The 13,232-nt window shown below is 42.8% G+C and overlaps 1 protein-coding gene across 14 annotated transcripts in view; it reads left to right on the forward strand.

The window, feature by feature from the left end:
• The window catches only part of DAAM2 (dishevelled associated activator of morphogenesis 2), a 243,033-nt gene that overhangs the window by 166,183 nt on the left and 63,618 nt on the right, over nucleotides 1–13,232 (forward strand). For all 14 annotated transcript variants that reach the window (XR_010599842.1, XR_010599841.1, XR_006174048.2 and 11 more), the window contains one exon: nucleotides 4,457–4,790. Coding sequence is in view for 11 of the 14 variants with exons in the window: in XM_065589271.1 (XP_065445343.1) it covers nucleotides 4,457–4,790 (334 nt within the window). In the remaining 3 variants the exon portion in view is untranslated. The remainder of the gene's footprint in view (nucleotides 1–4,456; nucleotides 4,791–13,232) is intronic.

Raw genomic sequence — 13,232 nt, forward strand, 5'->3', positions numbered from 1 at the left:
TCCCTCTTAAATTGCTGACGGTGGCTTAGAACCTTTTTTTCCCATAGTTAAGCAAAGCCAAATTTTGAGTTAAGTCCGTGTCTCAACTAATTTCCAATGACTCAATTTGTTAGCTGCCAAACAGGCCTTGTGCCAATGCCTGATCACAAGCCAATTCCTTCTTTGATGAAAAGGATGCGGGGGTGGGGGAGCCACAGCTACATCAGATCCCTTCTGTAAGCAGCTCTATACATAGGCCTTCAAGATACCAGTCTTTTTAGTTGAATTTGGACACGAATCCCTTTTTCCAGGCTGCTTCTTTTCATTAGATCCCCGAGCAACATGGCAAATGAAAACCGAAACTTGTATCAAATGGAATGAACAGAATCTTTCTGCAGAGGGCACAGGATACTGATGGAGTGCCTTGGTTGCTTACCCGTAGGCATCTCTGTAAGAGGAGTCACTGAACAAAGTGTCCCCATGTGGATATGTACTTTCTAATACTGTAGAATGGAGTCCCTTTAACTGGGATAGCCATCTGTAAAATTTGAAATGATACACACCTGCATCTCGGGCATCTTTGTGAGGCTTAATTCATTAAAGCACTCTGCTTTTAGATGAAAGTGCAATAGACATTCCATTTATAATAAACCAGTGTGTCTGTCTCAGTGCTTAGGAGCAGCCCTACAATAATAAATAAGTGCATGGATCTCAGTAGCAGCTGTATAAAAATAATCCATTGCATGCATCCCAGTGCTCAGGAACAACTGTAACTTTCAAGAAAATATGTATTGTAAGAAAACAGATTTTAATTTAAAGTTCCTCAAAGATTATTACTAGAATCGGTGAGAGAACAGCTTTGCTCTTTGTATTTCAGCACTTGAATATGGAAATGCAGCAGCACAGTGAAAATGAAAGTTGATGAGGGGCACGAGAAGTTAACCCAACTTTCTGGAATCTCGGGAGAGTTTTGGTTCAAGTTTGAGGGCAAGGGGAGAAAGATCTTATTTAATCTGAATTATCAACAATAAATGTCATCACTCTTCAGCCCTGCTCCAACCCTATTTTACCCAGTCTTAAAATAAATGGAGGCCGGGCTCTCTTTATTTTGGCTTGGTTTAGCCATGTGTCACTCCTGTGTACTTTAGCTGATCACTAATCTATCCAGCAAATGCAGCCTATTCTGCTTTGAATTTCAGGCAGGGCAGAGGTCCAAGGTTTGTCAGGGTTGTGCATGCCTCCTGATCCAAAGGCACTGCTGCAGCTAGCCTGGGAAACATCGCCTTGACTGTCAGTAGGGTGGGAACATCCTGCCCTCCCCACGCGCCTTCTGCCCCCCCCCCCCCCCCCCCGGTTTATGTTCTTTCCGTCTTTCCCAAGCTGTGTCATTTCTCACAGTGAGGCTGCAGCACAATCTGTACAGGGATAGATCAGAGAATAAGACACAGCCGTGGGGAAAATCACTGTCACGTAGGCCCTGTCTACATTAGGATGAGAGGTGTGTTGTTAAGCTATGTTAGCTAATATTCAAATTAAAATGTTTTAAAACCCTAGTGTAGAACCCTGTTTTTAACATGAATTGCGCTGGCCAAGCAAACACCTGCAGGGAGCCTAGGGTTTAATTCAACCAATTTGGCACCTATTTAAAGCACATGCTGCCTTGTCTATGCTGGAACTTTAGAATGTGTTACACAGGGCACGTTAGCAAACATGTTCTGACATCACTCCTTTAAATCTCCATCTAAAACAAGGCCCTCATGTGCAACATATGGGGCATGTGGGAGGCTAATTGTACACGCACATAACACGATGGCACTCTTCCCTAGAAACTCAACTGCATGCCTCGTACATGCACAAGCATGTACGTGTGTGTGTGTGTGCGTGTGCACCTATGTACACACACGCACAAAAGCACTAAGCAAATGTGATGATATAAATGGCATTCAGCCTAGGAGCTGAACTCTCCCATCTCTGTCCCGCATGCATCATGCGGGCCAAATAAATACACAATGAGAATGACATTTAGCTCATGAGCTCGACTCCCCCATCTCTCTCTCACTCACACATACAATTTATAGCTTTTCCTGATGACAGGGCACTAAGTGTTTAGACAAGGGAAGGTGACAATCACAGCTTTATTCCTACGTCTGATGTCAGCTGAGATTGGGAGGTAGTCAAGTTTGCTTCCTATTGAGTAACAGAGCTTAGCGTTTTGCTCTCTGGACCAGATAGGATACAGGAAAATCCCGACATTGTTTGAAACTTCATCGTTAATCAAGGTCTATGACATTAATCTCTTTCCTGCACCTACCCTCCTGCTGGAGTGACTTCACCCTAGGAATCCTAGCAACGTTTCTCTGCCATTAGATTTATTTGGGTATTATGCTTGTGAGAATGTCACTGTGCCTTTCACAAATTATTTGTCACCTGGCCTTCAGAGCTGGGCTGGCAGAGGTACATGAAAGTCACAGTAACTTGTATGTCTCACACCAATAGCCGGTTCTCCATCTGGAAGTGGAATTCAGAAACCCTTGACTGACCAGGCTCTGAGTGATTTTCTTGAACCACTGGAGAATGCTGTGTCCTCAGGTGGCGTCAGTCTTAGCCTCCTCTTAGCCCTGGAGCTATGAGGATGGCAATGCTTTTGCCACTGGGTTTTGGTAATGAGTTTGGCAAGCCCTTGGATTCACAAAGAAACTTGGCAAGAATCACCATGAAGAAATAGTTTTGAAGTAAATACGTTAGGACTCAGAGCTGATAATGTGTTGTACCATCCTATTCAGACTAGAAAATGGAGAAAATTTCAGGCCCTTCTGGGATACAGCTGGCGAAACATCTAAAAGTGATCATTTCATGGCCATCTGCTAGTCTGCACAAAATGATTTTGGTCTCAGTCCAATTCTCAGTGGACACATGTATGACAGACACAGCACCACCACCACAGTTGGCCACAACTGCCTAAATTGCAGTCTCAGCAGAGAGGCCAGCAACCGAATGGGTCACAGACCCTGAACTACCCTTTAGTTTTCTTGCAACCAGTTAGAATAACAAAAAGGGGTGTTCAGTGTCTTACTGAATTCCTGGTGCACTCTGTGTGGTCTTTCCATCTACCTGGGGGGGAGAGGGGCTTCTCTTCCTGTGGCTCATACAGATAGTTAGGACGGTGCACCCAAAAGACAAGTAATTTGTGATCAGAGCAGTGTGAAACTTGGCAGTTTTGCTGAACTGAGTTAATGAAATCCCTCTTCTCGTTGTTGGTGCATGTGTGTTTGGCCCCTTCTAAAATTTGCTTTGAAGTTCAGGTTTGAACAAACCTCAGAGCAAAACTCATCTGAAACCACCAGGTTTTGCCTGGTTTCTGCTCAGAACTGTTGGTCCAAGTAAGCTGAAAGTTGGCAAACCCAACTTTCAGGTAGGCCATGACATTTTCTGTGTGGTAAAGTGGAGTACCAACCACAGGACTGGCTGACCTATTTCTAATGTGCATTGTATACTAATACATCATTGAGGCTCAGGAGTGGTCTTGTGCACAGAGACGAGAACCGAAAGCAATGACACGCACACTTGGAGCCGCTCAGTGTTCACAAGTTGGACAGGGAACTGGATGGGATCCTGTTCACTTCACTTTGCATAGGACCCCAAATTATTAAGCCTACTGGAAACTCACAGTGAAACTCAGCTAAAACCAATGGGGTGAATTTGTTCCCAGTATTGTTCCACTGACTTCAATGGACTCAGTTAACTTCAGTGGATTAATTCCAGGGATAAACTGACCTATCGTGTTTTTATCTTTGGTTTTAATGAAACTATAGACGCCTCCTTGGGCTTTTTCTATGTTGTATCCATCAAGATTGGTGCATGAAATTTATCTAAACCAGACACGTTTTGCCTGGTTTCATAATGAAAGTTTGACACAGAACCCCAGTGACTTGAAAAGTGACCCAAAACTTGTTCCAACACCGCTTTATTCCATGTTGTTCCGTCTGCAAATTCACTGTCTACATATCTAGTCTATTTGTGTCCTCATGCCAGACCCCGATGGTATCCATGGTGGTCATTGAGTCTGCTCCCTTCTTAAGCACATCTCCTGCCAGCAGAGATTATACAAGCCATTTTTGGAGTTTTGCCTGATCCAGGACTGTAGGTGTGGTCTCTATAGATTTTGCCAGTATATAGGAAACTTTTCACCAGCCATTGAAATGCAGCAGCCGTTGGGGTTGAACGTGGTAGTTATTATACAGTAACCCTGTCCAAGCACATAGGACAGGGGAAACAAAAGGTGGGATTTGAAGCAGACAGAATGCAAAATGACCATGACAACAAGACTGACCATCTGTTTGCGACGTGTTGCCTGGAATCATCTGAAGTTATCTAGGCTACCAATTGCTCTGTTCTTAGGATCATAGTTCCATAGTCTATTAATTTGATGCCTATTGTACAATTTGCCTTAATTCTGTTTTCCTCCCTTTCCCTTCAGGTTTGTGACCAGGTTTATTGAGCTGGATGGCCTGACCTGTTTGTTGAACTTCCTGAAGAGCATGGACTATGAGACTTCAGAGAGCCGCATACACACATCCGTTATAGGATGTATCAAGGCACTGATGAACAACTCCCAGGGACGGGCACACGTCCTGGCCCATCCAGAAAGTATCAATATCATCTCCCAGAGCTTACGGACTGAGAACATCAAGACCAAAATCGCTGTGCTGGAGATCCTCGGGGCTGTCTGCCTGGTGCCGGATGGCCATAAGAAGGTCCTACAGGCCATGCTTCACTACCAGGTCTATGCTGCAGAGAGGACAAGATTCCAGGTATAAACACGCTCAGCCAACAATGCCCAACACCATGCATCTTTGAAAAGGGTGATTTATACTTCTACACAGTGCATAACATTGTCAGAGGCATAAAGTCCATTTTCCTCACCTGGACTTTGGATCAACCAAAGTAGTGTCAACTCCCCCACATAGATTATTTATCACACATATTCTACAGTCAGTCACTACTATCAATGCTGATTTAAAGCTACTGTGATTTACCTTAAAACTGAGTCTTGCTGTATTAATGACAGGCTTTCAGTAATCTCACACTCTAACCTAGACTGATGTCATCTATTTGGGTGCCCGTTACCATTCTATTTAAGTGCCAATAGCATAAAGGCCCCAGGAGCTTCTGTAGTGCTTTTAAGGTCAATTCTGTCCATAATGCAGAAAGTATGGAGTCAATGATCTATAGCAAAAGCCATTAATAAGCCAACATTTACCAGTTGTTACCCCACAGTTAGCACAGATATTTCCTGTTCAAAGTATAGAGGAAGAACTCAGAAAGATAGATTACTGACTTTCTAGTTGTGGGGATTATAAATTGATGCCATGACCTGCCTCTTCCGAATGAAACAACCATCTTGATGAGGAGAAACCACGTGAACGGCTGAGAGAGAGTACAATGGTTAGTGTGGTATAATCTGCATGTAAGAAAAAGAAAGCACAACCTTAAATCTCACTAGTTTTCTGGTAATTAGCCTAACTGAGGAAGCCTTTCTGAAGCTTGAGATTGTTTACACTGGAGGTGCTTTGGGGTGACCTCGCGTGTTTGGCAGTAATTCACAGCCCTGGCAACTTTCAATCAGATTTTAATTCTTTGTCCCAACTTGACCGAGCTGATCTGCTGAATAAACCCATATGCTGTAGCAATCCCAAGTCAACTCCTCTGTGTATATCTTTTTATTTGTCTCAAACTGTAAATGACTGGGATGATAAATCATTGCTGGGCTAGTGTATGGTAACACATCTCATCTTGTACAGCTGGGCCTTTGAGAAGTCACATCTAATGATTCACAGAAGCTCTTGTGAGCCTGGGGGAACTTACTTACTATCTCATCCATGAATGAACGGAATGCACAAACAATTGCCTTTGTCAAATGTTTTTGCATGGGGGGGGGGGGCACGAGGAAGAAAGATAAGTGTTTGCTTCTTCTTTTTTTTAAAAACACAAAACAAAACAAAACATGTGGTTAGCAGCAGGGATATGCTCCTGCTTACTAATTTTGTAAAGCCTATGTCCAGAAACTGGAATGGCATTTTCCAAAGTTCTCTCCAACAGGTTGAACCCAAGCAGTTCTTATCTTAACTCTGAAGAAGTCTTCAAATACCTACCACTGCCATCGTCCACCCATTTAAGTCTCTCAGTGGATCAGTGGTGGCATCCCAAGTGAACGTGGTCCGTGCTCAGTGAAAGGCAAGGAAGGAAGCTGATGCCACACTTTAAGGTTCTGAGTTAAGAATGCCTGTGACATAAAGCTTCATATCTCATCTGTCAAGTGTGAAGCACTGTTACCCTCTAGTCCTGGCCTTGGCTCAGAGTGGTCTTGCAGTTCCTTGACAGCCAGGCCAAGGAAGAGGGATATGAATGTCTCTGCTTTACTGGGAGATCTGGAGTTTTCACTAAGGGGGTGAGGTGGCTGAGCCCAAGGAGGCACTAGACAAGCCAGCTTGTGCCTTTACTGTATGTGCCTGGGAGATAATAGAGGACTGAATCTGGATTTAATACAATAAAACAACAACAACGCCCTTTCTGAGCAGCTCTTCGCTCTGGGTCTTGGATCTGCAGCTTTATAACCAAGACTTTGCAAATACTTCACAGCTCCTTTGGCTTCCAAGGACAATTTTGGTGGGAAATGTCTCCTATCACCTGAGTGTTTAATAGCATCTCTCAGTGCATGAGTTCTCTGAAGGGTTTAAAGCTTCCTGCTTTAGGTAGATTCCAACCCATTGCTCTCTAACTCCCTCCTCAGAAATTCTCTCTTAGCCTATAAAACCAACTCAGAATTCCCCCAAACCGGGATCTGGCAGCAACACAATTAAGCCATTAGAATTCTTCTTGAGTAGTGAAAGCTAATCAAAAGCAAACTCTACACAGGAGGAACAGGAGACACATATTCTGAACATGCAGAATGGAAACAAATTGCTCTGGCTCCATTGTTCTTCATGACAAAAGATGAAATTGTGGATTGGCCTCATGAAAAAGGTGAGACCCCCCCCCCCAAAGGCTTTGCTGTGTTTTCACATAGATGATGAGACAATAGGCTATTTAAGGAAACAGTAGATGAGCCAAAGAGGAGGAGGATTTCAGCATCTCAGGCTTGGAAGCTGACAGAAATGGGACCATTAGGTCCATAGACAGTGGGGAAGATTGAGCTTCTCTGGAACCTGGCCTGAGCTCAGTCTTTGTCATAGATTCTAAGGCCAGAAAGGATAACTCTGATAATCTTCTAGTCTGACCTCCTGCATAACACAGGGCATAGAACTTTCCTGAAGTAATTCCTGTTTGAACTAGAGCAGATCTTTCAGAAAACATCTCACTGCTGTGTCTTACAGAGTAATTTAAAGATGAAAAAGATCTAAAACTCTGGCATGCTCATTAGATTTTGTTTTGCTTTAGAATGGAATTTTGTGCTGGTGAAAGGTGTTGGATTGACAGCCCTAGATGGGAACAGAGGAAAGTTACAATACAGGCAGCAGCTGTGCAAGACTTGACTCACTGCCTCACTACTGTGCTTCAGCCCTCATCGCCTGGGACCAGCTAGTGAAATGAGTTCATGGGCTATTTACTTTGTAGGATTCTCTGCTGAAACTGCCAAGAGGGGTGCCACTTGTGATGGCATGTTGACTCATATGGAAACCTGGGACTGGATTGAGACCTGACCATTCATTTCACACAACGCATCAGATGGTTATCACCTTTTGGCCAGTACTGACTCAGGTTAGATTGAAACCAGTGACGTAGGAGTGAAAAGCTCCCTATGCCTTTACCAGACCCCTGAGCCAGTTAGTCCGTCCCTCCTTGACTTTTCATGGCTTCCTTGTAAGAACAAACATTCATCACTAATAATGAAGACCGTGATCTATATTCAGTGACTCTGAGAGTGGTCTTTCCCTCCCACTCCACAACATGTGCTTTCCCCCAGTCACCATCCTGACAGCAGTGGTACATAATTTCCTTTTTTCCCTTTCCCTCTTGTTGCTTCCTGCCCCCTCTTCTTGTTGAAATCCTCATGCTCCATCTCAGCTGCTCACTGGTTTTGGATTTAGCATTTTCCCAATAGCACCAGCAATGAATATCAGAGTTTCTCTTTCTCCTTGATCTTCTTTGGCAACCTCTCTCAATAGCAGATGATTCAAGGAGTCAGTGAGTAAATGTGAGACAGCTGTTGCTGGAACCATTTTCTCCCAGAGAACTGTGAGAGAGTTTTATTTTCCCTTCTCCCTGTTTCTTTTCTTGTCTTGGTGGAATTCCTTAATGGATTTTCTTTTCCCCCCCACTTCCTCACAAGAATGAGGAAGTGAAGGTCAGCTTTATTTATTGGCAGCTGTCTAAAACTTAAGCATCTGCATACCTCACTACTGACAGCTTCAGATTGGAGCACTGATTATTTCCCACTTGCATGTGCCTGAGTGACGTGGATTAGTGTGTGATCACACATTTAACTCTGAACCAAATAAAATTGTATTCTCCTTGTTACAGGTTGCTGCACAGTCTTAAGTCATCTCTGGTCTTCCAGGCATGATTGTTACTGCCCGGAATGCCTAGTATAGTACCACACAGACACCAACAAATGAAGAAGTAGCAGGGAGATTACAAAGGGAAAGTTGGTACTTTGGGCCAATTTCTTACTTTAGTTACGTTGCTATAACCAAAGTACTTTGGTTATGTTGCTATATCTCTTTTGACTTGAATAGAGTTACTCCTGTTTTATACCAGTAGAACTAAGATCAGAATCCAAACCAGAGTCTGGACTCAACTGTTGCAACTCCATTGAAATCAGTGTAGCTGCACCAGTTTACACCAAATGAGGATCTGGCTCCACCACTATAAATTCTACTGAAATGCATTTGTGAAGATGGATTATTTTATGGGACCTTGTAGAAAATGTAAACAATTCTTTTGGTAAAACTAGGGGTTAGTGTGTTTAAATTGGAAAATTTCACACTTGGATCCTACTAGAAACTACAGCCTGAACTACCGACTCTTCGTAATCAAGACATCATTCCATCTACAATGAGTCTGACTGTGACCTCACACTGGTACTAATCTGGTGTAACACTCATGGCTTCAATGGAGTAATTCCTGATTTATTTGATTTTTTGGAACAAATAGGTCCTGGTGACTTCAATTTAATTTATCAGATGGTATTCACCCAAGAGTTTTAAAAGAACTCCAATATGAAATTGCAGAACTACTAACTGTGGTATGTAACCTATCACTTAAATCAGCTTCTATACCAGATAACTGGAGGATAGTTAATGTGATACCGATTTTTTTTTTTTTAAAAGGCTCCGGAAGCAATCCTGCTAGTAAGCCTAACTTCTCTACCAGTTTCAAGCATTTTGCCTGTCAGACACATGGATGAACACTATTGGTTGGTGAAGGAGTCAACACAGGTTTTATAAAGGGAAATTATGCCTCAGAAATCTATTTGAATTCTTTGAGGGGTCAAAAACTATGTGGACAAGGATGATCGGGTGGTTATAGTGTACTTGGACTTTCAGGAAGCCTTTGATAAGGTCCCTCACTAAGGGCTCTTAAGCAGTCATGGGATAAGAGGGAAGGCCCCCTCATGGGTTGGTAACTGGTTAAAAGATAGGAAACAAAGGGTAGGAATAAATGGTCAATTTTCAAAATGGCGAAAGGTAAATAATAGTATCCCCCAGGGATCTGTACGGGGGCCAGTGTTGTTCAACATATTCATAAATGATCTGGAAAAAGGGGCAAACAGTAAGGTGTTAAAGTTTGCAGATGATACAAAATTATTCAAGATAGTGGAGTCCAAAGCTGACTGCAAAAAGTTACAAAGCAATGTCACAAAACTTGGTGACTGGGCAACAAAATGGCAGATGAAATTCAATGCTGATAAATGCCAAAGTAATGCACATTTGAAAACATAATCCCAACTATACTTACAAATTGATCGTGTCTAAATTAGCAGTTACCACTCAAACAAGAGATCTTGGAGTCATTGTGGATAGTTCTCTGAAAACATCTGCTCAATGTATAGTGGCAGTCAAAAAAGCGAACAATGTTAGGAACTATTAGGAAGGGGATAGATAATAAGACAGTAACTATCAGAATGCTACTATATAAATCCATGGTATGCCCAGATCTTGGCTATTGCATGTATTTCTGATTGCCCATTTCAAAAAATATCTATAGATATGGAATTGATACAAAGAATGGCAATGCAAATATTTAGGGGTTTGCAACAGCTTCCATATGAGGAGAGATTTAAAAAGACTGGGACTAGTCAACTTGGAAAAGAGACAACTAATGGGGGATATTATAGAGGTCTTTAAAATCATGAATGGTGTGGAGAAAGTGAATAAGAAAGTGTTTTTTAGCCATTTACATAACATGAGAGCCAGGAGTCAGCTAATGAAATTAATAGGCAGCAGGTTTAAAACACACAAAAGGAAGTATTTCTTCACACAATGTACAGTCAAGCTGTGGGACTTGTTGCCAGAGGATGTTGTGAAGGCCAAAAGTATAACTGGATTCAGAGAAGAACTAGATAAGTCCATCAATGGCTATTAGCCAAGATGGTTAGGGATGCAACCCCATGCTCTTAGTGTCCCTATGCCCCTGACTGTCAGATGCTGGGGCTGGATGACAGGGAATGGATCACTTGATGATTATCTGTTCTGTTCATTCCCTTGGAAGCATCTGGCATTGGCCACGGTCAGAAGACAGGATACTGGGCTAGGTGAATCACTGGTCTGACCCAGTATGGCCATTCTGAGGTTTTTACACTAGTCTTGGAGGAGAATCAGGCCACACATCTCCAGATTTCACCCTTCTGATGTTCTCCACTGCTAAGACTTCAGTCATCTTATTTCACTGTGGCGACCTCCTTCCTTCCAGCTTCCCCCATCTCCCAACCCTGCAGCTTGACCAGAATGCCACTGTCAAGATCATCTTTCTCTTGCCAGATGCATCACTGGTTTTCTCACTCCTTTTACTGCTAATAGAGTTCATGTTTCTCCTTTTCCCTTTTTTACCAGCCTTTATCTCTTGTTTCCTTCAGTAGACCCTTCCCATTCCCTCATGTTTGCCCCAGCTTCTTTCCTGAGCGGAGCAGTCCCTTTGCCCATTCTGTACCTTTTTTTCATGCTTTCCTTTATGCCTGAACCATTTTTTATTAATATATGACACGCCCCGTCTTTTCCTCTTTTATAATGCTCCTGAAACCCAACCAGCTTTTGGAAGTATTCCACCTCTAATGTCCACACTCCTCTATGGGACTGGGTCTCTTCCAGTTTGTGTGATGCTGCATCCTCTTGTGCCAGTTAGATGGAGGTTTTCAAAGCCACCAAGGGGATCTGGACACCCAATATCCATTAAAATTAATGGCAATTGGGCAATCAAACCATCTAGGTGACTTTGAAAATCTCAGGCTTAGTCTGCAAGATCCTCCAAGGAGAGTTTATTAGCTTCATCTGGGTCACTGGCATGGGCAGAGCAACACCAGTGTTATATATGAGAACCACCTGATTTATCTGCGTAGAGCAGGCATGAATAAATGCAATGCACACCTGAGGACACAGAGGTCATACCTAATAGTAATAAATATAAATGAATCTATTTAACACTCAGAGGTTTCACAGCCCAAACCTATCTATTTTCTTAAAGTTTGCTCCTCTTTGCCCATAGTGTATGGTGACAAATGTGTTGTCTCCTCCCTGTTCCAGGCTGAACATGCCTGTGCTCCATCCAGTTCCTTTTTAGAACATACTTCTTCCACCACCCCATAAACTTGTTCCATAAAAGAAAGAAAATATGGAAAACAAAGCAACAAACACTCTGAACAAAAATCATGAATGAACAAGACAAATTTTAAGCTTCACCGCGTGGTTTCTTTCCTTTCTCTTGCATCCAGTCCCACTAGTGGATGCTATTTCTATTTGGTCTCTGACTCGTGTGACCATGGGTGAGTCGCTTAATCTTTCAATGCCTCAGTTTCCCCCTCTATAAGATAGAGATAATGGCACTGACTTACCTTTGTAAAGTGCTTTGAGATCTGTGAATCATAATCATAGAATCATAGAATATCAGAGTTGGAAGGGACCTCAAGAGGTCATCTAGTCCAACCCCCTGCTCAAAGCAGGACCAATTCCCAGCTAAATCATCCCAGCCAGGGCTTTGTCAAGCCGGGCCTTAAAAACCTCCAAGGAAGGAGACTCCACCACCTCCCTAGGTAACGCATTCCAGTGTTTCACCACCCTCCTAGTGAAATAGTTTTTCCTGATATCCAACCTGGACCTCCCCCACCGCAACTTGAGACCATTGCTCCTAAGTGTTCTGCATACGGAAAGTACTCATTTATACATTGCTTTATTTATATTTGATTCTCTTTGAGGCAAGGACCCTATTATTGGTTTATAACTCTTCCATGATGTGCCCAGTGCATTGCTGGCACTAATAATAATTATGGTTGCCCTCTTCCAAGGTTTTTCCAGTGGGACAAACTCATTGTGTCTGGGCATTGTAACGTTTGTGCATCTTAACAACACACTCATGCTTTGATTCAGTCTTATCATTTTGCAAAGTGATGATGCCACTCTGGCCTGGGAAGATATTTTAGGACACACTAATGTCCCTCATGTCTAGCTTTACATCTGACAGACCTGTCAAAATGTTGAATCACCCTGCTTTCAGTTCTGAGTGAATCCCCTTGTCAGATATAGGCCAGTGCTTCTCTCTTTATTAAAGCAACTGTTGGTGATTCCAGGCCACCTGGCCTTATGCTGTCAAGCCATAATACACTAAGCCACACTCCAGGACTTTCACTGTGTGGTAGCAGAGTCGATATAGGACGTTACTACTCAGCAATCTAGTGCTCTGTAGATTTGCATCCTGGCTGGCCGAGCAGTAACTCACAATGCAGAGAAGCCCTTAGAGTTACTGTGACATTGGAGATGTAGTGTTAACAAATGTCTCCCTGGGTGATAAGAGCTGTTGTCCAGTCACTGTCTAGAATCACAAGAGTAGCAGCAGTGTCTGGTTTTCATGTTTAGTATCACTAGAAACATTGAAGTGAAGGAATATAGGCAGCTCAGTCTTCTTCCTAAACTAAGTCTTTTCAACTGGCATTCCTTCCAGAGCCCCATCGCCTGGCTTGTATTAAATACTAGCAGTATGGAACAGTGCCCATAGAAGGAGATTTGAGCAATTTGAGATTACACAGTAAAGGGACTAAAAAGAAG

The sequence above is a fragment of the Chrysemys picta genome, chromosome 3 (genome assembly GCF_011386835.1).
Source record: "Chrysemys picta bellii isolate R12L10 chromosome 3, ASM1138683v2, whole genome shotgun sequence".
In the NCBI taxonomy this organism is placed as follows: Eukaryota; Metazoa; Chordata; order Testudines; family Emydidae; genus Chrysemys; species Chrysemys picta.